We start from the raw sequence: 26,341 nt of genomic DNA, 5'->3' as shown, positions 1-26,341 counted from the left end.
TGGTGTTGGTGGTGGAGGAAGAAGGAGAGAGTAAAGATATAATTTTTTATTTCAATGAGCTGACCAGAGTAAAGATAAAAAATTTTTATTTCAATCACGCTGACCAAAAGACAACCTTGATTGATGAAGGAAAAGACGAGGTGGAGGAGTGAGAGAATGAAGTAGAGAAAAAACACGATAAATTAGGTGGATAAATAAAATAATTACAAATAAAAAATGCAATACGGGTTGGAAATTTTGACAGTAGTTCCGAACAAATTGGATGCCCCAACACAATTAGAGGCTGAAACGACATGTCGGTCTTAGGGGGCCACAATATCCAGTCGGTCACAAATTGAAACAAAAACAGAATAAACCGATGAAATTAACACAACCCCCTTTTGAGTTATAATTTCCAAACAACCTCAAATATTTGACAACTACACCCATTTGATGATAAGAAGTTCTAAAGTTCGAGATTTTTGAAGGTTAATCACCCGACAATTATAAGCTCTGTTAGCAAGTACCAATAACGTGACGATCTAATTTGCAAGCAAGATAATAACAAAAGTATATCGTGAATCCTATGGACACTAAGAACATGGCAAGCCGAAGAAACACCAACAATCAAGTTAACTACTCTACATAAATGTAAAACAAAGGAAATGATTGAGGCAAAAGAGATCACTATAACGATGGTGTCTAGATATTATAGACATATTAATGACAAAGGCTAGACTCGAGTGGGATCTAAACTAAGTAGCAAAAGGTAAAGGTTGTATTGGAAACTCTTGGGGCTTAGGTCGTTAGCAGTGGTACTAGAGAACAGGGGAGGACTCGTGCGGTAGTACCTTAGGCGAGCGTTTAAAGTTTGGGATATAGGTGCAACCTCAGGCTTAACAAGTGCGATATCTTTTGATTGAGTTCGTTGAGTTTTCGCCAAAAACAAAACCATATAATGGTTGGAGGACTTGAGTGGTGTAAACAAATACAAATTGGTGATTGTGTTTGGCTTGGGTGGTTACAATTACACAAGACATGAGGTGCCTTGAGCTTAAGTCTGAATGTGTTTTGTGTGCTTCCAGATCGCATTACTCTCGCTTGTATGCACGATGTCCCAACCTAACTATGGATTCCTTCCCTACATTGCCCTAAGTAAACCACTACCTTGTGTTCCCTTTGCCTCAAAAAAGTCACGACCTCCTACACTTACATCTCTCAAATGCAAAGGCCACAATCCCAAGACGGTCGTGCCCAAGGCAAACCACAACCTCTGGAGGGTCTGCCACTAGACAAGCTACGACCGCATGATGATCGTGCCCATGACAAGCCACAACCCAACCTAGGGTTGCCCTACGCAAGCCACACGCCCAAGCTGGCTCTGCTCGAGGCAAGCTACAATCCACGCTAGCGCGCAAGGATTCACACCTCTAAACTCATCAAAGGGAACTCTTGGACAAGCTCTAATCAACCCAACATATAGGTGTAAACGAAGTGTAAAAATTACTAAAATTTAACTTGGGACGGCCCATAAGAAAGGCTTCAACCCCAAATTGCTTCCCCCTTCCGCCTCTTGCATTGGCTGCCTGCCCATCGATCGTCTTTCTCCGCGAGATTCTCTCCAGCAACAGCAACAGCAGCACCCCAACAGGTCTTCTTTCTCTCTAGTTATTTCTCACTCACTTCCTCTTTCCATTCATAATATACCAAACTTCATGGGTTCCTAAGCTAGATTACAAATTTGCTTAGAACAGATTAATCAAGAGAAAAGTTTCTTTCTTGTGCAAAACCCCTATGATTATTTCTTGATTCACCGAATTTACATAAAAAAAACATCTCTTTTAACCCTTAGATTAAGCCAAATTGATTTAACCATTACTAAACTTTCCCCATTTCCCCCTTTTTTAGAAGTTATTAACTTTAAGCTTCTGAAATCATTGAGTTATATAAGATATTAAAAGGGTTTTGTTTTTGAAACTTCAGTGAATGAATAAATGGATCAATCGTGGTTGAGCGCTTTCTTAGTTGGGACGGGTTGTCTGGTTTTAGGGTATCTCCTTAGAACTGGAGTTGACAAACACTGGTTTACGTTTTTTACTAGTGCTAAAGAAACTTTAGTTACTGATCATCGAAAAGAAGATGGGAAACAAAAAAAGCGACAACCGGCCAAAACACCATTAGAGATTGAAAAGCTTGCAGAAATTCTTGAAGACTTCAAAATGGTGTTGGTTGTAAGGAATGACTTGAAGATGGGTAAAGGAAAAATTGCAGCTCAATGTAGGTAGGTTACCCTTATAACACTGTTTGCGTTTATCATGAATGGTGTGGTTTGCCGATGATTAATATTTTACCTCGTTATTTACCATGAATGTTGTGTCGGTGCTCGTTAACATCTTGGGTTTATGACCAAATGACAAAATTGTTATCCCGAAGTTGCGGTGTTTTGCCGATGAGTAATGTGATACCTTTTTATTTTGGCGGTAAGGAAGAATTGATGACGAGGAAGGTCTGGTCCAGGACTTGGTGATTTCTCGTTTTTTTGCCAATGGTTAGTTAACATGATAGATTTTTGTTTGGTTTAGTATGCCAAGAATATGATCCTAGATCTCTACGACTATGATCCTAGATCCGTTCCCTTCTACGAGATTGTTATTAGCAGGATCCCAAATTGGAGTGCTACGCCGTTCTCGGCTGATACGGCCCATTGTGAACGACTATTTTCTGGAATTGAAATAATTGTTTCATCTCATGAAGTTAATTTTTTTTCACTTGGTAAATAATTGGCGATTAAGTTGGCTATGTTATCTTCATTGTATTGAGCTTATTGAGGACGTTTCTTCGTGTTAATTTTATTCGTGTTTTATGTGATGTATATTCATTTCTCTACTTTGTAACTGTCTGTTTCAGTCATGCAACTTTGGGCCTCTATAAAAAGCTTGTCCAAAGAGCACCGAAAGCTTTAAACAGGTATCTTCTTACTCCGAAAATCTTATCCAAGTGTTTGTCATGTCGAAGTATGCCTGATTTTGTTACGGCTTAATTCTTGTTTTTATTTGTTTTGTGGTGTCCTTACCTCTAACATTTGAGTGTCTGTTCTTTGAAGGTGGGAGATGTGTGGACAAGTTAAGGTAGTTCTTAAAAGTGAGAGTGAGGAAGACTTGCTAACTTTACAAGTAAGTGCATCGAAAAGTTGATCACGGTTAGGGTACAATAGAAATATCAAATATTTATTTTCTTTTTAATCTTCTTGTCTGCGTCGAGTTCTACTAGGCATATGGTTATAATGGAATAAAAAGGAAAGGAGAATTGGAGTGCCAAGTGATAATACAAGATGATGCTAAATTGCTACTTAGTTTTTCTTAGAAAGGTAATATAGTGTCCGTGTTTCGAACGCGAGACCTAGAGGGTGGAAACCAACTTGATAACCACTCCAACCAAGGGTTGCTGACTTGCTACTTGATAGTTAAAATAGAGGCTCAGGCAAATGCAGATTTGTGATGTTAGCAAATCGAAAGAATATTGTAAAGTAACAAAGGTTGTAAGCGTTTCATTCATAAGTAGGAAGGCTCGTGATATCTTTCGCAATGAACTAACTTGTTATGTTTGTAGAAGCAACTAATCATTCAGCCCCACTAATCCACTTCCATTGTGTACTCCACAAAATTTCATTCCTTAGTTGGTCGACTAAACTCTTTGTAAGTATCAAATATTAGGTTAGTACATTGAAACAATGTGTCGCAAGGATTTAAACATGTTTTGTCGTATTTCTTTAGTTAAGTTATTGGGTGAAATAGTAGTATTAAGACCTATTTCATGGTAATTGGCTAATTCCCGAAGATCATAGCTTTACTTCTATATTTGTTTGATGGTCTCATGGTCAAAATATTCTTCTTTCGTGTTTTTTAATCGAATCTGTGATGATCAATGCAGGAACGGGCCAAGTCACTAAAGTTACCCACCCATATTACAATTGATGCTGGCCGAACACAAATTGCACCGAGTGAGTTTCTTAATGAACCCTGGTTTGTTCATTAGGTTAACTGTTTAGTTTTAGGCTCCACTCTTTTGATTTCTACACACAGTTAAAATTCTTTTCTCCACCACCGCCCAGGGCTGACTTTATTTATCTTTTCTTCATGGAAAACATTCCAAATTTAATGAAATTAGTGGATCCACTTACCTTGCTCTTCAAACATATTGACATGGCTTTCAGATATGGAAAAGAGAAAACAATAAGAAAGGCAATAGATCTAAAACACTTTTTTGGTAAATCTTGTTCCGTGAAATATTCTAGATAATCCGAAAATTGTGCTCGTAACCAACCATCTTAGATTAATTCTTGAATCTTGTCCTAATTCAGAGTTTATTACATTTTTTCTTTTTCAGATTCACGAACAGTGATGGCTATTCTCGGTGAGTTCTAGCCTTTTTACATGCTTTAGATGATAAGTATATGGTTGTTTTCTTTTTTCAGTTGAGTTATTACGTGTGGGATGTTAGTCGGACGTGGGTGGGCTTCAAATGTTTCACAATTGATGTGTTTCTGCATCTTATTCTTATGCTTGAGCAGGACCTGCTGATTTGGTGGATGATGTTACCGGTGGACTGAAGCTGCTGTAAGCTTAAACCCTATATTTTCTGCTGCTACATCGTGGTGTTTAAGAGGACTAAGGACGAGGAGTGCAAGAGACACCTAGAAGGTAGCAATTGAGAAAGATGGGTGGTCTTGTTTCGGCTCCAGGTTCCACGCTGTGGTCTTGGTTCCGCTCGAGGCTCAGCTTGTTCTTCTTTCCTTTTCTTCCCCATTGCAGCACTTTTCTTGTTCAAGAGTTGAAGAGACAGAATCTCATAAAATAACTTGATAACTGTGTACCATTGGTATTATTAATTTCAATCCCACTAATTACAAGAACATTACAAAGTCAGATGGATTAAACACGAAAAGGACACAACACCACAAAAAAGGAAGGAATGCATTTTATTCTGAGAAAAATCTCTCAGTTTTTCTTGTTGAAATTAAAAATCTCTCAAATTTCTTAAGCTTCTATAGTTACATAAATTATCACCACATTAATGTACCAAGAACTTATAATACATCATATTGATGTAAAATTATTACAGCAATTTTGATCGTAAAAACTACCTCGAAAAATTAACAATTGCCTCTGCATCTGGACTGGGTAATTGAGTTTTACAGCATTCAACTTCAGAAGCTCTCACTGCTGCTTTAACTAAATGATCATGATTTTATGTACTCAAAGAATTATGTAAGAACACAACCTCCACACTTGGTCTTCTGGTTTGAGATTTCGAAATCCCATTTGTAATATATTACTAGAAGTGTTTTTTCTTAATTCCAAGTACCAGAGAAAATACCCTGTTCATTTCTGAAACAGGATCAGTGACAACTTTCGACTTCTCACGCCAAGCAATGTGTTCATCTGGTCGAACAAGAATGGCACCTTTGTTCGTCATCTTACAGATTTCCCACCATGACGGCAATGAAGACAATGTTTTCACTTCCTCAACATCTATGTAGTTTCGATAATACCCTAATTGCCCTACACTTCCATTGACACCATCATCAAAAGAACCGTGAGGCCAAATGACACATACCTTGAGAAAAACTTTGAATGCTTCAGCTACCTTCAATGCAGCTCGAGCAAGATCATACGATTCCTTTTCCGGTGCTATGATTAGGAGGAACTCGAGTTTATCTCCACATCTGAGATCCAATGTCGAAAACGTCTCCTACAACAATAAGATTGAAGTAAAAAAAGGAAATTGCTATTTTCTTGTAGTAACCCAAGGTTATGTGATTCAGAATATGTATGAAACCTACAAAACTTCAAAGATGATAGGGTCTGATCTCTCTGATTAAGTGTTGTACTATTTTCTTCCTTTTCTTATGGTTGTCCGAAACAAAAAAAAAATGGATTTGGACCAAACCGACATGTACCACATGTTAAATATACTTGTACAAAGGGTTCTATATAATTAATTAGAAATTGACGCACCTCAGTGGATTCCTTCCTCAGTCCTCTAACACTCATATGTGGCAACCGTGAACCAGGTTTTGCACATGGAACATATTCCCTCCTACGACCAGTAGGAGCTTCCACCTCTTTATCACCATCAGGAACGAGAGCTCCTTCAAGGTACCTACAATCAGTCAGTGAGGTTAAATAGTTTCAAGATCTTCAAAATCCAAATACATCTCGTTCCTTCTGTTTTCACCTGAATCGGTCATGAAACGTGAAACCTCACATACATAAACTTTACCGACTGACCTAACAGGCTAATGCGTTGAATTTCTCAGCCATAATGTCAGAAAATTCTTCTAGGGGAATTGAACTAACAAAATTAACACCATCCACAAACCTGAAGCCAAGATCCTCGGCTGGAAACTGGAGTTGAAGACTCTCTCCCTCGTCGAATATACGCCTTAATTTAGCAAGCCTCAAAGATCCAAGTGGGTTGTTTTCGTTTAAAACAGACTCTGAAAGTTGAGCACGTCCTACCGTGAAAATTCCATCCAAGATTGCTTTCTGTAACCCAGTAGGTAGAATAGAACCGAACCCACTGTTAATTATTTTTTGTACTGCAAAAACAGTATACGAAAGCAAGAGTGAGATGGTGTATGAGATATTTCCTCAAAGCAAGTAAAAGAAAAAGGGCGTCTTAAATCATCACAGAAGAGCATAAGAGATTTGAAAATTTATTTAAACTAGTAAACCAGCTGGAAGTTAATCGAAGTGATGTTTTTACCTGAATTTGCAACAGTTGGGTCAATACCAAGAGCAGCAGGAACTCTCATAGCAGCTTTGAAATTTTTAATGCTAAGTGCAGTATTAGAGACAGCAATCTGTGAAATTTTCAAGATTAGTTCAGGATCCTTTTTCAATAAAGAAGTCGTCAATGATTTAATTGTAACACAGTGGAAAAGCTATACCGGCTTACGTTCTGTTTCATAAGTTCGCAGAATTGAGAGTGGAGCAATACCATTAACCAAAGCAGCAATTTTCCATGCTAAGTTATGAGCATCCTGGATACCAGTATTCATTCCTACAAAATTATTCGCAGTTTCTGACACAAGACGAAAAAATGGAAGAGAATTTTTTTTATAAGAAAAAGCCGAATAAAGGTGACTTACCAAAACCACCAGCTGGCGGGAAACGATGAGCAGCATCTCCAGCAAGAATCACTCGGTTATTAGAAGAAACAAACTTCTCAGCAACTTCAGCATGCATAACCCATGGCTTTATACCGACGACGTTAATATCCACAAGTTTCCGCCCAACAAGCTTGAATGTTAACTCTTCGCACACCTGCAAAAGTGCCAATAATGTCAACAACTGCAAAAGTAGAGTAAAAGAGCCTCCCACGACACGAAGATGATAGTCTCCTAATCCTACTGCAAGCATATGTTAATATGTTATCATGCAAAAGAAATCAAAATTTATGAAATATAATATCAGGAAATTAGGCTGAAGACTCAATTTGTTGTTGGCCTTGGTTAAACAATACATGCCATTTTCTAGGCCTGGCAAACCATGTAAACTGGGAAATCCCATGCAAACCAGTGCATGTGCAAATCTTAAATAAGTAGCTGAAGCCTAAAAGAATGAAGGACCCTTTTTGAGAAAAAAGATTTGGACAAGGGAGTTCTGGAAAAATTCCTATAAAATATGGTATTTGACGTGCCTCTTCCAATATAATGGAAATACCTTGTCATTGAAGTCCTCAAGATTCTGCTGAGGAGGATAGAAAGGTAACTGCGAAAATATCCAAATCAAGCAACACTTAAGTAAGAAACCAATGCTCAGCTAAAGGCAATTTGATACATATTCAAGACGTGTAATACCTGCAACACAAATTCTCCTTCGTTTAGATCATGTGCAACAAGAACCCCTATAGCTTCCGTATTGAAGATAAAGAATAACATTCCAGGTCTCTCCTTAAGTAGGTATTGCCCAAGTTCCTGGCTCAAAAAATGGACACTAATAAGCTTTTGCAAGTCCCTTTCACCTGTCATGGTTACTCCGCCAAGCTTTCTCACAGTACTTCGAGCACCATCACAACCAACAAGAATACTACAGCGGATACTTCTTTCTGCCTTTTGTCCACCCTCGAGAAAAGTGACACCCACCTCAACACTATTATCAGTAGAAGTAATGGATGAACACTCATACCCAAGCAGTATCTTTCTTTCACCAATCAACTCACCTTCAGGACCTCCAAGTATATCGGATTTACAGATAGGAAAATCGAGTTTCTTTAATTGCTTGAGCAATAACCTTGTTAGTTTGTATTGTGAGAAGTGTGCAACAGAAACAGGGCTGACTACACGTTCAAAATCTGGAAATACGAAATTGTTAGTATGAACCTGTTGATGGTTTTGATTCACAATACAGGTCTGATTGGCAATAGAGTTATCTTAAAAGTAAGTTCACCTTACAATCTGAAAGTAAATTGCTTTAAATAAAACCACCAACCAAGGATAAGAGCCCAACATGCACATTACATGGACAATATGGTCTATCATTGTCCTCTAGACCCTATAAACATATTTCTTATAAAGTACAAACAATAAATACAGAATCAAATGTTGTCCATAAGAGTGTGGAGACTCTTTTCATTAACTTACTCGCGGACAAGTTATTAAGAAAAGAATGGATCTCTGGCGCCAAAACTCACCAAGTCGGATGCTTGGATACAAAAACTCTCTTCTGAACTAGTTAATTTTCACCCAGGGAAAATATATTGAAACCCCATAACCGATTTTGTAGACGAGTATCTATTCAAAGAGTAGAACGCAATGCAGAGCATGGGAATGAAATATGGGGTCCCATCACAATGTTTGTGTAGTACCCATCAGCCTTAGAAGTCTAAAGAAGACTTTACACTCTGGGATTACAATAAATTGTGGGCAACCCCTTATCAAAGTTATCAAAGGTTATAGCGTTTAATAGTTGTAGCAAAACTCATCACTAAAAAATATAGGTTCTGAGTATAGATTAGCAGGAAAAAATATTAGTTATACCTTGGGGTTGCATATGATCCACAGACCCAAGAATAGGACCAAAGAGAGAAGTACAATATATAAACTTCCTCCATAGATCCATAGGTGGTTGCAACACTTGAATCTCCTCGGCAAGACCATCTAATTTGCGAAACACCTAAAAGAAAGTTTCGATTAATTAACTAAAGTTATATTTGTTTACTACTATAAAGTTTTACGAATAGTAACCTCCATAGATCGATTATTAATGAAGTGTGCTTGTGGATGCTGAGAAAATTTCTTGCTTTTCTCCAAAACTGCACATTTGATCCCTACATTAACATGTACTTAACTTCAATTCTCGAACTTTATGACATCAAAGAAAACAAATTAAGTTAATTATGACATTTTCAAGAGGATTAAAACTAAAACAAGAATTGGGATATGCATTTTGTACTAAAGTAAGAATAGCTAATATATCATCAACAAGACTAATAACTCAAATTTATAAACTTGTTCAAAGGAATGGAATTTGAAATTAGTATGATGATTTAGCTGATGATCTTTGTGGTTTCAGAATGAATACCTAATTTGGTGAGAAGAATGGAGAGGACAAGACCAACAGGACCTGCACCAACTATTAAAACCGGCAAGATTTCATCTTCACCACCGGAAAGTTTGGAATCAGAAAAGAAGCTTCTCCTTGACACGAACTGCAATGGGTAGTAGGTTTTGAACTCGATTCCAGCGTTAGAGAGCCAATTAACTCTACTAAGATATCTGGAAACCGCCATTAAAGCTCTAACGATATGAACATGAAAGGAATTGAGGATCTACAAGTGAATTCAACAAATACTTTTCAATGGGTCATTAAATTAGAGAACGTATGCAGGTATTAACGTTGGGAGAATTACTGAAACACCCGCCTTTTCATAATGCTCTTTACTGAAACCCCCACCTTTTATTAGTAATTACTAATACCCCCGACTTCCATTAGATTTAACTTTGATATTTTCAATATTACTTTCTTGCCCTCTTACGTTTTACCCCACTTTTTAATAATCTGATTACTAAAACCCCCACCTTTTATTAGTAATTACTAATACCCCCGACTTCCATTAGATTTAACTTTGATATTTTCAATATTACTTTCTTGCCCTCTTACGTTTTACCCCACTTTTTAATAATCTGATTACTAAAACCCCCACCTTTTCATCGTACAAATCAAGACAATTTCATACAAATCAAGCCAATTTCATCATACAAATCAAGCCAATTTCATACAAATCGAGCCAATTTCATAAAAATCATGTCAATTTCATAAAAATCACGCCAATTTCATCATACAAATCAAGCCAATTTCGAGAAACCCTATTTCGAATGATTACTGTCAATTTCATAAACCCTATTTCGAATGATTAAGAACTACTTTGTTCTAAATGATTACTGTTATAATCAGTAAAGGGAGACAACACCCTATTTCGAATGGAGAGAGAGAGGGAAACCATATACTAAAACCCTAGTTCTAGTTATTTAGACCTAGTTCTATCGGGAGTTAACTACATGGAGATTACCAGCAAAACGATGGGTAGTTCGAATGGAGAGAGAGAGAGAGAGGGAGAATACCTGGTTCGCTTATGGAGTTTCGTTAGAGAGAGAGAGTGAGAACACCCGAGTTTTGTTTCCCTGCTGGTAATCGCGCGGGTAAGGGAGAGAAGAAGGTTGTATTTTTAGGCGCCCCGACTTTGTGTCGAAGGCGCCCCATTTTTCTGATCCCTCAACAGATCCGGTTTTAGTATATGGGTTTTTTAGTAATTTCTCTTCCTCTAACGGCATAATACCGTCAAATCTAACGGTAGTCGGGGGTATTAGTAATTACTAATAAAAGGTGGGAGTTTCAGTAAAGAGCATTATAAAAAAGCGGGAGTTTCAGTAATTCTTCCCGTTTAATTGAGTAGGGTTTGTTTTCCGGCGAAATGGTTCCGGCAAAGCAAAAGAATAAGAACTGGTTTGGGATTCTCTCAGTCGATCATTAGCCTTTGTTATGTATATACCCGGAACTGTTCTCATCATCATTTCGTTCTCCGGCCCGACAATTTAATGTCGGGTTTCATTTGGCTTGTGCTTATGGGGCATCCACTTCTGGTTGGGGGGACATGAAGATTTTGGATCAATTTAACTTTTTTTTTTTTTTTTTTTGTTGAGGACGGATCAATTTAATTTGATCTGAATAATTTTCTTTTTTTTTTGAGAATCCGGCTACGATCAAGGGCGGAGTCAGGATTCGAATCTATACAGGACTAGCCTAAATTTTTTTCCTACCAAATTTCTACGTAGACTACGTTAGTCGTTACAACAAGACATGATGCATCACGAAGATGTAATAAGCACGATAACCGCCTAATTTAAATCAAGAATGAAAGAGGCTTAAAGCCCAACAACAAAGAGGCCTAAAGTCCGACAAATTATTACATTATTTATAGCCTAAATTACATAATCTTGATTATGCAAACCGCTTTCACAACACGACCTCATGGACTTAAGAGGGGTGTCCAACCGCTGCACCAAAGGCTGATGGAGGGTCCAAATAACTTGAGAGGCCAATCTTGAGACCCAAAAACTAACATGGTTGTGTTTTTAATCTTCTATCTTCGTCTTTATCACCACCAACACTGCCTCGCCTGCTACTATTTTTTATCCTTTTCCCCTCAGTCATTCTCCAATACAAAAACTCCTTCTCACTGTTCCGACGAGAGACAGAATTCTCTTAGTTGGGAACCCTTCATTTGAAGAAAGAGGTCAATTAATGTTCTTCAGACGAGGGAGAAACCCTTTACCAGAACAATGAGATGGGAGAGATTGGTAAGAGAGAAAGAAAATGGTAGTGGTCGAGGTAGCAGTGAACGAGGGTATAAAAGAGAACATGTTAATTATCAGGTGTCCAGATGAAGTTGCCCTGTAACCTAATTGGGTCAATTTGTAATTGGAGGTTGCTTCATACACTAAAGTTGACATAAATGAGAAATGAAATAGTTAATTTATATATTTTTTTTTCCTGTTGAAGAAAATAGTACATTTATTTAATATTCTCAGCCTAGTCTTCATCAGTGAATAACCATACATACTACAATCCAGGACTTGCCATAGATAGCCGGAAATTGTTAACAATTTCATTGAAAATCTATTGTACTGATGTCTTCAAATCAAACTCAAATAAGAAAAAGAAAGTATACAAGTTTTGAGTTCTAGTAGAGCATTACAAGTTCCATGAGAGGAAATCATTTCAAAGATAATGTAGAAAAAAAGAAGATTCTTCATCCATTTTGTTTCTCCATGGCACTATAGTGGCTTGAGCTAGGTTACCAGTATATTTAGCGCCGGAATGCATTGGTTTCAGTAGCATCAGACTGTCCTTGCAGAAAATGTGATCGTCTACGAACACTCTCTTCTATTGTAGAACTACCCCCTTTCTCAGCTCCATAAATGCTCTTCTGTGCTGCATCCAAGAAATTGTGTTGTTTGCTGCCACCTGATGAGCGTTTTTCCTCTAATGCGTCGTCTTCCGAGGCTTTCTTCAGTCGCTTCCATCTCTGTTCTTCGTGAATCTCAGCATCCATTTGCATTTCCCTCAACTTAGCAGCTCTTTCTTCTTCAGTTAGTTTTGGTGCTGCCTGTCGCTGCTTATGGCGTAACCTTCGCCAATCTTGTTCATCGGGTTTTGTTGTTTCGTTTATGACACGATTGATGTCATTTGAAGACTTCTTTTGATCATTATCATGTATCGGAGACTTCTGATCATAACTTGTCCTCTTTCGTCTATCGTATCTTTGACTTGACTCAGTTTCTGAGTCTGATTTGTAGTGTTTGGATTTGTGATTGCTCGACTTTGTCCTCAACTTTCTTTCACTTGAATCAGCTTCTGAGTCTGATCTGTAGTGTCTTGGTTTATGATCACTCACTTTTATGTCCCTTCTTTCACTTGACTCCGCTTTTGAGTCTGATCTGTCGTATCTTGGTTTACGATCGAACCTTTTCCTGTCTCTTCTTTCGGTTGAATCAGCTTCTGAATCTGATCTACGGTGTCTCGATTTACGATCACTCCTATTTCTGTCCCTTCTTTCAATTGAACCTGTTTCGGAGTCTGATCCATCTCTTAATGGTCGCTCTTGACGATTCCCCGAGTTACTCCCATGGCTCCTTCCTTTTCTCTCTTCTCCCTCACTCGTCTGATCATCGCGTTTCGAAGATGAATGTCTTGATTTTTTCTTCTTCTTGTGTTCCTTTTCGTCATGCTTTTTGTGCTTCTTTCCTTTCACCTAAAAAAGTAAAACAACCATCCCTGATCAATACAAAGTGATAATGGTAAGAAATCAGAGTTTGGGCCACTTAGATATTTTTTTCTTGTTACCAATTTAGGAAACACAACCTACACAAATATTCAGTCATCTGTTCATCTAGGAGTAACTTACACAGCTCTTGACAAGTTTGTAGAGCATGTTATGCTTGGATGAACGCAAGCAACCGGAAAAACTGACCCCATTATACATTACGATGGACTTAAAATATGCATGATTACCCATAGGTATTTACAGAACGAGAACAAAATACGCCAATCTCAAACACTATACTAACAAGATAGAGACATGAACTGATTACTCTATACATGTCTTAGTAAGTTACTGAACACGGCATCTATCCAGTAATGGTGCAAGTCGCTTAAAGTAACCAAATGAAAATAAACAGAACTTGAGCCTTGATACTGCCAGTTCCTTTTGACTGAAGTACCTGCTTGACTGTTTCTGGTTCAATTCTATCTTTCCAGGAATTGTTCTAAATTTCTAGACATGGATGATATTGAACAGTTTAGTGAAATGACTTCAGTGACAAAATCAAGGGCTGAGAAGTGTACTTACAGATTCTTTAATCATTGCCATCTTGACAGGATTATTCTTGATCCGTGCAAGGGCGTCCTGCTCACGCTGACGGATCAGGAGCAGAGGATCAGAATGGAGCTTCCTCCATGCATCGTTGGCAGATTGAGGCTTCTCCTCAAACAAAGCTCCCGGAGCAGAAGGTTGCTCCTATAGAATCACCAACAAAAAGGGGTATAAGTGTAAATATTAGCGAAGTACCCAATCACTAATTCACTATCAAGTATAACAAATAAGATATCACGAGGCTACAAATTAGAATCTTATAACGTAGTAAATCACAAACTACAAAACAGAGAGACAATGTTTTAGATATATGAACATAGTACAAAACCACAGTTAACAGAAGATGCACATCGCGGGATTGAAAAGGGTCAAATGGAATTTCAGAAATCCCTAAATTGAAAACAATACCAATGATATTCTTCACATTTGTTAACATACTAATCGTTCTTCCTTCAGAACCTTTTCATAACCAGTATGTCAGTTTTTCACCTAATTTTCATAACGTCATCCATCTAGGGAGTTCACATGATCATTTACGTCAACAGATGAGTTAAAGCATTATCTCAATACCTAGATATCCATCTTAGAAAGTATCCCTACTTAAGCATCCAAGTCTAACCTGTATGAACTTTACAAGTATCATCTCAATAAATCTCAAGTCGAAGTTAACCTCATATTAGTTCAACTTGATTGATAAAAAGTATTTAAACGGAAAACTCAATAGAGTAAGATTCACATGCTAATAATGAACACCACCCTCATCCCTAAATTTAACATAATCGAAACTTGAAGAATACGGGGAACAATCATCAGAAGAACAAAATAAAGATATGATTAGTTAAACATAATTTCAGTAACTACCTTGGATGAAGAGGCGGTAGATGGAATTGGATCAGGATCAGTCTTCGGCAAAGCTTCAAGCGCCTTGAACCCATCAGAGGTCTTCCCAACAGCCAATCCTGAGTCGTACAAAAAATCTAACCGCTCCTGCCTCCTGGTAAAACCAACAAAATGTGTTAGAAGAGATTAAGCTTGATTGTGTACGTTAAGGAACAAATTGAACTTCATCAGACCATCTAACCTAACAAAACCCTAATTACACTAACCTGAGCAGATACCCAAGTTCCAAATTTTACCAACAATACTCACAAATTGAATAATCAACTAAATTTAAGATCTTTCAATCAAATTAGGGTTCAAAAATAAATTTGAAACTCTTAATCATGAAAAAAATTAAAAAAATTTGAACGGAAAATCCAAAATTTAGAAGATAATATGTTCACAATTTATCTACTTAAGGTTAACCCTAACCCTAGAAAAGAACTTACGGAACGAGACCAGCTTTTTCTTGAAGGAGGCGAAACTCAGATCGTTCTCTCTCTTCATGGATCTGTTTACGAAGTTCATCTAATTTCTTATCCTCTGCGTCTTTTTTCTGTTCCGCCTTCCATACGTTTTCGATGTTTCGAAGGCTACCTGTGTGCCATCCCTTCTTGTTCAAGAATTTCAAAGCCATCAAATTATTTCAACAAGGTGAAGATCGTTTTGCCCTAATTTATATTTCTCTGAATTTCCCTCTTCCCTTTCCGGAACTGGATTTTAGAAGTATATTGTCTTGCCCTAATTTATATCGTTTTGCCCTAATTTATATCTTCTGGTAGTATCACCATAAATTCAATTCGGGGTGCCTCTTACTTTAGGCGGTTTTGGGCATCCAAGTTTGACTGAGGGGCACACAAGAATTTGGGTGGAAAATTCGGGCAAACTTTTATTCAATGCCAAAACATTGAGGTTTGTTTTTATCTCATCTTTACCACCACCACTCCGACTACCACACCACCACCACCTCTTTCTCTTTATCTCTCTTCATACAAAGAGTTTCTGACAAAGAAACATCTTCTGCACAAGAACTACGAGGTGTAAAGAGAGAGAGACAGAGATGGAGGGAGAGGAGGAAAAGAGATAAACATAGTGCTGGGGCATGGTGGGCAGAAGATGGTGGCGGTGAAGATGAAGAAGAAGAAGAGGTGAGAACTTGTATGCCCCGAAGCAGTGATATATGGGCCCAACCAAACTTGTATGCCTCAAAGTACTGACCTTACTTTATAAACAACTTCTGCTTGTCTTTTTGTAATTTTTTTTGAGTTAAATCAGAATTTCATTCATTAGTTGGAAATCAATCCAGAACATTACATGGTTGAAAATTTTAACTCCTCTGAGTACAACACGAGAGTTACATAAGTAAAGTACAATACAAAACTTCCAAATGTAAAGTACCTCGTGAAGGGAAAGGAGTAACAAAACAAAAACTAAATGAAAAGACACTAAAGATCATAAAATGAAAAGATCATCAAGATCGCAAATGAAAAGACCCTAAAGGTCATAAAATTTTATTGTACTAAAACATATGTAGAAATTATAAACCAAGTAGAGAAATGGAGATCGTGCGAGTCTGTCAGACTGAATTTTGTAAAAACAATCACGAACTTTTCTTTCTTGCACTTGCAATCGGTTGGATCGTGGACTATGGATTGATAGTTAGATTAGATGCCTAATCGTTATTTTCCATAGTTGTTTAAACAAGGAATCGTCGATCTTCATCAATGGACGAATGATGGTGTCATACTATTCATGAAGAACTACCAAATCGTTGATCTTCATCAATGGACGAAACATCAATCTTCATCAATGGACGGATCACCTTAAGAAACCACCACCTTTACCCACTTCCTCCCCCCTCAATGACAATTGAAAGTGTTTAGTCGGATGATGATATGTCGATTTTGGTGAATCTGATTTTCTTCCCATACCAACATTTTCGTCTCATTTCTACAATTATACCACTCTTTATACTCCAAAACTCTACTGGGACGATCATAGATGTTAAATTAGGGCAAGAAACGAAAACAACACACTCGTAGAAGGAAAGGAATAGAGATTCCAAACGAAGGGACAACCCTTCACCAGAGAGAACGGTGAACTTTACAGTTTTCTCTCTCTAAAAAAACGGTTATTTAGAGAGAAGAACGTGGCTGGATTTATAGCTTCCTTCTTTGTAATTTCTGTACGGAAAATAAGTGGAAGAAAATTGGATTTCAATTTAATGCTCAAATTATTTTGGGTAACAATCCAAATTGTTCCTGTTATTATACGGTATTTTTCTCCCAAATTGGATGGTAATTTTTCTTATAATCAAGCAAATACAAACAGACTTCTTTAGAATTCCTCTATTAGCACAAATTTTTTCACAAAAAAATTGTTGAAACTTGAAATTTTTTTGGAGGTAAATTTAGATCTAATCAAACTTAAATTTAGATTCATTCGAACTTAAATTTAATTTTTTTGAGGTAAAATTTGGTTCAAACTTAAATTTTATTTTTGAGGGTAAAATTAGATTTAATCTTTTTTTTTGACAGAAACAAGTCTATTACTCAAGAAAGTTACAATATAGTCCAAAAATAAAAAAAAACTAACAGACCCGGACTAAATAATAACATATTTAACAATGAGGATAAAAACACAATTTAATTAATGTCTGGGGGTGTCGCTGACGCGGCCAGTGCATGCGCATCCTTTTTATAGATTCGGTTACAATACTCCACTTTTGCTTGGAGTACATTAACCCTCGATCTCAGACCGTCGATTTCTCTTGATAATCTCCAAGGTATCTCGCAATCTACGGCTGTTATCCAGTGAATCAACACCTGCGCATCTCCCTCGATTATAAATCCAACTAACCCTAAATCTTCTGCTATTTCTAGGGCACATTCGAACCCCTCCAATTCGTTGTAAATCGCCGATCTAGGTATTATCTCTTTCACCTTCGTTTTTAAGATTTGTCCCTCCGAATCCCTTGCCATGGCTGCGCATGAAGCTTTGGTTTCTTTAAAAGCTCCGTCAAAATTTATTTTGATGATTCCAGTCGGTGGAGGGAACCATCTACCTTCCTGTAAAACAGTATTGAGGTTAGAAATTAAGATTAAGTTAGATACTAACCTGAGTGACTCTTTGGTGTTCCACCAACATCTATCAAGGTCTGGTTGCTTTTGTACAAAGTGTTTTTCGCATCTGATCTTCCACCATTCCCACATCAAATATGTAAAGGTAAACCAATCCTTGTTGCCTGCTTCTCTTTGATTTAATCAATCAAAAAATATGCCGACGAAACTTGATTTAGACATGGAATACAAAAATTTGAGCTCTATATATGTCATGGCTTATCTTCATAAGCAGAGCACCTCTTTAGCTAGAGTAGTTTTTTGTTTACCAAATTAGGAATTCAAGTCAGTACTTTCTAAACTCTTTAGTTCTCGATGTCAGAACTCCATTTGAATCCCTCTAACTTTGGTTCTAAGAAAAAGTTTCAAATCAAGAACGTCAAAATATTCTAGATTACCCCTGGATAAGAAGCGATAATGGCAAACTACGGAAAGGTACAATTAGTGAAACGACAACTTTATCTTCGCACGATAGGAAAACCATACATCGAATTTGGAATCGTGCTCAAGAATGCATCACCAAAGGAGAAATTGTTGACGTATCTCACCGATTTTCTAGACGTGTTAGTCGAAAAAGAATCCAAATTGATCCCGCTACAATTAAAGAGCTTCGTCCACAACGACGCACAAATATTCGGTCTATGAAGATACACTTCATAGACAAATAAAAGGAGGTATGCTTATACCACATTCAAATGCTATAAAACCGTATTTGACAAATGAAAACAAGAAAACAAGACTTCAGTTTTGTTTGTCGACGCTTGATCCGATTACTCCTACTACCAATCCAGTTTTTCGCAATATGTACAACTATATCCATATTGATGAAAATTATTTTACATGACTAAAGAAACTCAACAATAGAACCTCCTCCTCGGAGAAGAACCTGCATCGTACTTGTCAAAGTAAATGGTTTATTAGTAAAGTTATGTTTATTGCAGCTGTCGATAGACCAAAAACTAATTTCGAAGGTGATGAACTATTTCAGGAAAAATTAAAAAAATTTCATTGGTATGTAAAGTGGTTGCAAAGGAAAACAGTAAAAATCGTGCTGCGGTACTTTAGAGACGAAGCCAATAACATCTATAAATAAAGATGTTATTCGATCTTTCTTGATCGAAAAAGTTTAGCCGACAATAAAAGAAAAATGGCCGCTTGATAGTCTCTTAGATACCATTTATATTCAACAAGATAATGCAAAACCTCAATTAGCCCAAATAATGTTGAGTTTCGCCAAGCCATCTCAAACATTGGACTTGATGTTCAATTGTGTAGCCAACCACCAAATAGTCCGGATTTGAACGTCTTAGATCTTTGCTTTTTTCGAGTTATTCAGTCATTAAAACATCAAGAAGTACCAATGAACATTGATGAGTTGATTTATGCAGTAGAGAAGTCATTCAACAACTTACCGTCAAAGATCCTTAATCATAATTTTCTAACTATGCAACAATGTATGATTGAGAAAATGAAAGTGCATGGGGGAAATAACTATAAGATCCTATACATGTGTAAAGGACAATTAGAGAACAATGGAAATCTTCCTTCTCAACTTGAACGTGATCGTGTTTTATTAGATAATGTGTTAAAAAATTCTGCAGAATCAAGTTTGAAATAATGGTGTGACAAAATTCTTACTTCCATGTATTTGTTGATCAACTTTTAAACAGTTAATGTGATTATCTTTTAATTTGATTTGTTTGTTTCTTTTTAGTTTGTTTCTTTTTAGTTCGTTATCTTACGATTATTCTCTTAATTGTCATTATATACCTACCTCAAACATATGTATAAGTGCAACAATTACCGTAATTTTTGCATTTGATTACTGATGTTGCTAAGCAAAGAAAGTCCTACATTATTGTAACCAGATACTAGCTTTGTTGTTATTCAAATTTATAACAATATATGGTCACTACTTGGTGCAAATAATGATGAATTCATTTGGTGTATGTGTTAATTGAATAAAATTAAAGACCAAAATATTTGTAGTAAATATTCTTAGTTAAGCAACTTTGATTTAATTACTTTTTTTATCGTTGGACCAATAAATGTTTGAGTAAAAATGTGTAATATAGAGATAAAGGGTAATATTGGAATTTAATGAATTTTATATGATAAAAAGGACATGAGTCTTTTATTCTGAGACAAACCAAAAAGGAAAGTGAGTCTCTTAATTTGAGACGGAGGGAGTATCTAACTTTCCGAAATAGACTTATATAGTGTTTTGTTGTTCTCAACTTTATCTTCACTTTTATCTCTATTGGGCTTCCATCAAATTCTTTCAATTTTCTATCTTCCACCGGATCTTTCTCTTTCTAGTGGGGTAACTCCAAGTCCATATGTAATGTGTCTTGACACATTGAGTTAGCGTGTCATGGGCGAGACTCCATTATTTAGCTACAATACAAAAGAGTATCTTATCAACATAAGCCTATACAAGAAAATATATTGAAGATAAGAAACTGAAATTCCCGCTTATTGAATTTTAAATTTATGACTACTAATTAACTTTTGAATTTGAAAGATTAATTGCAAGTTTTATTTCAAACTTAAAAGATGTGTCTCTACAACTTTTAACTACTTTTATGAAAGGTTGCAAACTTTATAAATGTTGTTTCCTTCTATAAATAAGAGAAGTAATAAAACAAAAAATCACTTAGAAAAATACAGAATACAAATTCTTTTTTAGTTTATTCTACAATAAACCCTTAGCCGAATTTTGATTGTTATTGTGTTCCTTGAGTAAATCTTCACATATTACTTTGTGTAGATTTACATTAGGCTTGTCATATCTTGGGAGACAATTTGCTCATAACCTATACAGTAAATAATCTCAAGTTGGAAAGGGAACAAATATTGTTTTAAGAAAAATGTATTTAAGTAATTAGGGAGATTTTTTTATTAAGAATCATCACCATATATCCAGAATAGGCTTCTCGTATATGTACTGCGAAAAAAAGATGTTTAGACTTGAATTCCTTAACTATTTTGTTTTGCTTTTCCATTTCCTTTACTTCTAGACTCCCGTGAATGACGAACCTTGTCCTTGTTCTTCTTCTTCATCATCATCGTCTTCTTCTCCTCATCTTTCGTTTACTTGTTCTTTTCCTCCATCATCATCATCGTCATCATAGTCGTCATCGTCATCATCATCATCATCATCATCATCGTCGTCGTCATCATCATCATCATCATCGTCATCATCGTCATCGTCATCATCATCATCATCATCATCATCATCATCATCATCATCATCATCATCATCATCATCATCATCGTCGTGTTACATGCACCCAGAGTAAATATCCGGATCCACTGTGCTTTCACTACAAAAGTTTTCGACCATGACTGGCGTAAGCCCGACTTGATTACGACTCACGTCTTAATGAGATAATCTTCCAACATAATCTCTTCCTCCTTCGTATACTTGTTCTTTTCTTTCATCATCTTTAGTACTAGGTTCTTGTACTTCTGCATTTATATGGTACTAGGTTTTATGTCGTCTGCATCACGTTGGGTCGAGCTCACACAAAGAAGTGCATACACAGTGGTGCTCATTTTCACACTTTCTAGCGATATGTGGTTACTTGTCATCCCGAAACTGCGTACGCGATTTCATCCTGAAATTGCGTACCCCACATGATGTGAAAATGAACCATTGTATACGCACTTCTTTCTGTGAGCTCGACTCAACGTGATGTCGAGCGATGTGATCATAGACACCCTGGTACACACACACTCGGAGAATGCTCGAACACACTTTGGTCGTAGAATCGAGATGTGATCTACCACAACAACGATAAGGAAGAGGGTTCCACCACTCCCATAAGACAGGAAACCTAGTTTTCATGTATTTCGTGGTCGAAACCTAGTTCTCAAGAGTTTCATCATTTAAAATAAATTATAATGGAATTGAAAGGAGAAACTACATTTTTATTTACCAACCATAACATAATAGATAGACTTTCACTAATTTCAAGTGAAACTTAAATTAAAAAAGCTAAATATAAAAACCTTGACTAGTGTATTAATGTTAAATCATCACAATAATAAAACTTTAATATAGAGAGAATAGTTCTTTCTATCAAGTATTTAGAAAAACTTGTTCCCGCCACATGTAATCCAAGATAAGTTGAAGAAATCAATGAATGTAAATTATTGCATTTGTTTATAGAAGACGGCAAGTTAACTTTTTCGTCTCTACTTGATCCAACTTTCGAAAAAGATAAAAGATGATGACTAATGGATATAAAGTTAAAAAAGAGAAGAAAAATCAAATACTTCATCCCATTTTGTTTGGGTCTTATTCATTTAAAGGAAGTCCCAAAATGTTTGTCCACGTACTTTAAATAAAACTCATTTATTACTAATTTTATTGACATTTCTCAATCTACCCTTACTTTTAATAATTGGTTCTACATAGGGGTGGGATTCAGTCGGGTTTGGTCGAGCTCGAGCTTAACGAAGACGGACTCGGGCGGATCAGGCACCGAAATTTCGAGCCCACTACATATAGTCGGGTGGATCGAGCCGGACAAATGTCCCTTATGTACTGCCCGTATCCCGCCAGCCCGAGCGGGCTTCGACGGTCACGGGGCGGACGGACTCTGGTTGTTTTAAGAATTTTTTTTAATAATTAAACAACCATTTCATTTATAATTATGCTTTTAATTAAAGTACAAAATTACATTTCAGATTTATGAAACCCTAGATTATCTTAGCATCTAAATAACATTACTAAACAAAATTACAACCATATTAAACAAGACCATCTAAAAAAAGATTTGTTTGATCAAATAAGAACATTACTAAACAAAATTACAATATTACTAAACAAGAACATCCCAACATTATTAAAATAAGAATCTATGATAAACTTGATTTCCTTTATAATTATATCCTTAACAAAATTACAACATTACTAACCAAAGTAATAAAAAGTTCTATAACCCCATTTCATCAATTCGGAGAGATATTTTACATCAAGAACATCTCAAAACTAAAAAAAACACATAAAAAAAATTTCATCAATTTCAGAGATACTTACATCAAAATATCACATAAAAAAAGTAGATACTAATGTCTAAGATGATGTTCAAAGGCTTAACCACGTCATGTGATCATAGATCATCCGCGTATACCGAACATAATCTTATTTTCTTAAGCATATGTAGATCAGACAAAGATAACGAAGATTCGTGGCAAAAAGGTCAACGAGATGAAGGGAAGAAAGCTTCGGTTAAGTGATCTCTAATGGTGTTTTGGTTTAGGGTTCTAATGTTATTACATGAGAAGGGAGAGAGGGACCGAGAGACAATAGAGAATAGAGAGAGAGAGAGAGTCAGAGAGAGAGATAGAGATGCGGAGAGAGGGGGATTAGGGTTAGGGTTTCTGTTGGAGTGGAGGCTGCCTATTTATAGGCTCCAAGGGACGCCCCTTATAATCCAATGGCTGAGGTCAATTTTGAAGGTTCTCCTTACCTCAGCTGTTGGATCTTAAGAAATACGCGGGTTTGGGACGGGTGGATCTCGGGTTTCGAGTAGCGGGCGGACTTATTTCATCGGGTCGCGGGTGGATCCTCACGGACGGGTATCGAGCCGGGTATGTCCGGCTCGGGTACCTAGCGGACTTCGGGTACTAACGGTTCGGGCGGATTGGGTCGGGTCTCGGGTTCCCGAACTGTTTTCCCACCCTTAGTTCTACACTACTTCCAATATAGTATTTATTGTAATATTCTAAAGTAAATATGAGTAATTTAGACAAATACAATTAGTTAGCAAACAATAAATGAAAATCATTAATAAGTTGGATCTCCTAAAAGGTCAAACAAATTGGGAAGGAGGGAGTATAGTGTTTTATGTTACCTAAAGAAAATAAAATTTACCTCGAGTAGGAAATTCAAAAAGTGAAGGTTTGCGAGTTCTTTAGAGCGTAACCGCATGTTTTGATCAAGAGTGGGGACGTTAAATGACCGCCTAAGTGATGCCCTTACGATTTGCTTGTTGACTCCTTTTGGTATCACATGTAAAATTTGTCGAAAGTCACCCCCAAGACAACTGTTATACCACCGAAGGGTCTAGTGTCATCACGAACATCTTTTAGTATACGGTTAACTGTCTCGACGCAATAGTCTACGTTGCATAGGAACTTCATCCCAAATAATTATGCAGGAATATTAAACCTAAACCAAACCTTTGAAACTTAATTTATGTAAACTCCAAGTCTAATTTCATATAAAAAACAAAACACTAGTAAATATTTTAGTCGATGGACCTATGTGCATAAGCATAAGAAATACGAATCCATAAATAATAGTAATATCATGTATCAAAAGTTACCTCATTCATCAATGAATGTCTAAAATGAATAATTTAAACAGTAGCCGTCTACAGATTTAACACTCACACAATAATTTTTTTGCATGAAAGATGTGAACCTTCATTATTTTATTATGAATTAACTCGAAAACAAAGACATTGCCTTTTACCGCACCAATTTCTTTTCTAAATCTCCCCCTTCCGTCGTAGAGTCAAAATGAAGAATCTCTTTCTTGAGAACCAACTTTGTAGTTTTCCTCGGGTCTATGACGTTTAACCACCTTACCCTAATTCCTTAGATATTTCCTTGCAGATTTGGTACGAATATGATAAAGAAGTACTTTGCATTTTAGGAAACTAAAAATAATGTTAACTGCCTATTAAATTTAACAAACTAAGTAGGGAGACTTTTTTGTTATGAATCGTTACCAGATATCCAGAATAGGCTTCTCGCGTATATACTACAAAAAAAAAGGATGTGTAGATTTGAATTCCTTAACTACTTTTTTCGTTTTCCCACTTCCTTCATTTCTAGCCTCCCGTGAATGACCTTGTACTTGTTCTTCTTCTTCTTGTTCTTCTTCATCGTCATTTTCTTCTTCTCTTCCTTCTCCTCAACCCCCTTCTTCGGCTACTTGTCATTTTCCTTCATCATCATCATCATCGTCGTCGTCGTCGTCGTCGTCGTCGTCGTCGTCACCATCGCGTTACATGCACCCCAAACGAATGCCTGAATCCACCGTATTTTCACTACAAAATTTGTCGACCAAGAGCAGCGTAAGCCCGACCCAATTTCCTCCCCACGACTGGGGCCTCAGTGAGATAATCTTCTCACATAATCCCCTCCTCCTTCGCTACTTATTTTTTTCCTTCATCATCATCATCATCATCATCATCATCTTTAGTGTCTGGTTCTTGTACTTCTGCATTTATATAGTAATAAGTTTGACGTTGTCCAACATCATGTTGGGTCGAGCTCACAGAAAGAAGTGCATACACAGTGGTGTCATTTTCACACCTTTTGGCGACATGTGGTTACCTGTTATTCGAAATCAATAAGTGATTTCATTCGAAATCAATACGTGATTTCATTCGACAGGTACTCGCGTGACTCCACATGATGTGAAAATGAACAAAATTGTGTATGCACTTCTTTGTGTGAGCTCGACTCAACGTGAATTTATAAACAGATCCATGAAGAGAAAGAACGATCTGAGTTTCGTCTCCTCCAAAAACAAAGTCTCGTTCCGTAAGTTCTTGCATAATATCCTTCTATTTTGAATTGATTTACATAATGATAGACTCATACCAGCCTTTGGATGTGATCTTTATCAATCCCCCAATAAAAATGGATTGTCAGACTTATCTCATGTAACCGAGTAACCTGTTTTATTGTAATAGATATCTTACGGTATGAATATATATATATATGGATTAATTTGGGGGTGCCTCTTACTTTAGGCCGTTTTGGGGCATGCAAGTTTGATTAATGGGGCATACAAGAATTTGGAAGGAAAATTCAGTGTAAAGGGCAAACTTAATTAATAATGTCAAAAAATAAGAAGTTTGTTTTTATCCCATCTTCTCCCGTCCTTACCACCACCACTCTGACTACCACACCACCGCCTCTTCATCCTTATCTCTCTTTCTGGCTAAGAGTTTCTGACAAAGAAATATCTCCTTCACCAGAACTATGAGGGGTATATATAGAGAGAGAAAGATGGAGAGAGAGAAGGACAAGAGATAAACATAGTGGTGACGATGTGGGGGTAGAGTGGTGGCGGTGAAGATGAAGGAGAAGAAGAAGAGGTGAGAACTCGTATGCCCCCAAAGCAGTGATATATAGCCCCAACCAAACTTGTACGCCTCAAAGTAGTGGCCTTGCTTTATGACGAGCTTCTGCTTGTCTCTTTGTACTCCCTAAGTTGGTCCCTTTTTATTTCTAACTTTCCAAATATACCTTGATATAGTATTGGGAAATTTTAAAAGGCCCCCCCATTTTTGTTAAAAGGCCTCCCCGCTAAAAGCGCCCCTCATTATAACCCATTTGGTTATAGGGCCCCCTCTACAAAAGAGCACCTCCTTCATCTCATATTTGACCTAACGGCA

At 36.8% G+C, this 26,341-nt stretch overlaps 3 protein-coding genes across 7 annotated transcripts; 1 reads left to right on the top strand and 2 right to left on the bottom strand.

Annotated features, from left to right (window-relative positions):
- Positions 1-1,510: 1,510 nt before the first annotated feature.
- On the top strand, positions 1,511-4,888 carry LOC147550401 (uncharacterized). Its single transcript, XM_086665499.1, has 7 exons — positions 1,511-1,630; positions 1,963-2,260; positions 2,887-2,946; positions 3,083-3,152; positions 3,910-3,979; positions 4,366-4,392; positions 4,550-4,888. Exons 2-7 carry the CDS (start codon positions 1,974-1,976, stop codon positions 4,597-4,599), a joined length of 564 nt encoding a protein of 187 aa, XP_086521625.1. The 5' UTR covers positions 1,511-1,630; positions 1,963-1,973; the 3' UTR covers positions 4,600-4,888.
- Positions 4,889-4,942: 54 nt separating this feature from the next.
- On the bottom strand, positions 4,943-10,762 carry LOC147550400 (uncharacterized). Of its 5 annotated transcripts, none has more exons than XM_086665494.1 (12): positions 10,607-10,762; positions 9,567-9,813; positions 9,230-9,312; positions 9,023-9,158; positions 7,844-8,337; positions 7,707-7,754; positions 7,133-7,307; positions 6,932-7,044; positions 6,748-6,844; positions 6,361-6,580; positions 5,997-6,141; positions 4,943-5,730 (listed from the first exon to the last, which is right to left on the bottom strand). In XM_086665494.1, exons 2-12 carry the CDS (start codon positions 9,772-9,774, stop codon positions 5,314-5,316), a joined length of 2,136 nt encoding a protein of 711 aa, XP_086521620.1. In that variant the 5' UTR covers positions 9,775-9,813; positions 10,607-10,762; the 3' UTR covers positions 4,943-5,313. The 5 variants fall into 5 exon arrangements, with proteins under 5 accessions (XP_086521620.1, XP_086521621.1, XP_086521623.1 ...); XM_086665495.1 differs by having other exon boundaries at positions 9,567-10,063; positions 10,189-10,743; XM_086665497.1 differs by having other exon boundaries at positions 9,567-9,760; positions 10,607-10,743.
- Positions 10,763-12,128: 1,366 nt separating this feature from the next.
- LOC147550399 (uncharacterized) lies at positions 12,129-26,056 on the bottom strand. Its single transcript, XM_086665493.1, has 5 exons — positions 25,870-26,056; positions 15,246-15,494; positions 14,779-14,911; positions 13,894-14,061; positions 12,129-13,296 (listed from the first exon to the last, which is right to left on the bottom strand). Exons 2-5 carry the CDS (start codon positions 15,431-15,433, stop codon positions 12,352-12,354), a joined length of 1,434 nt encoding a protein of 477 aa, XP_086521619.1. The 5' UTR covers positions 15,434-15,494; positions 25,870-26,056; the 3' UTR covers positions 12,129-12,351.
- Between the last annotated feature and the right edge of the window lie 285 nt (positions 26,057-26,341).

The sequence above is a fragment of the Eschscholzia californica genome, unplaced genomic scaffold (genome assembly GCF_041429995.1).
Source record: "Eschscholzia californica isolate CP2 unplaced genomic scaffold, dmEscCali1.0.p SCAF_3, whole genome shotgun sequence".
Classification (NCBI taxonomy): domain Eukaryota; kingdom Viridiplantae; phylum Streptophyta; class Magnoliopsida; order Ranunculales; family Papaveraceae; genus Eschscholzia; species Eschscholzia californica.
Note: the sequence above shows the minus strand (reverse complement) of the source record. Positions and strands in the feature narration are given on the sequence as shown.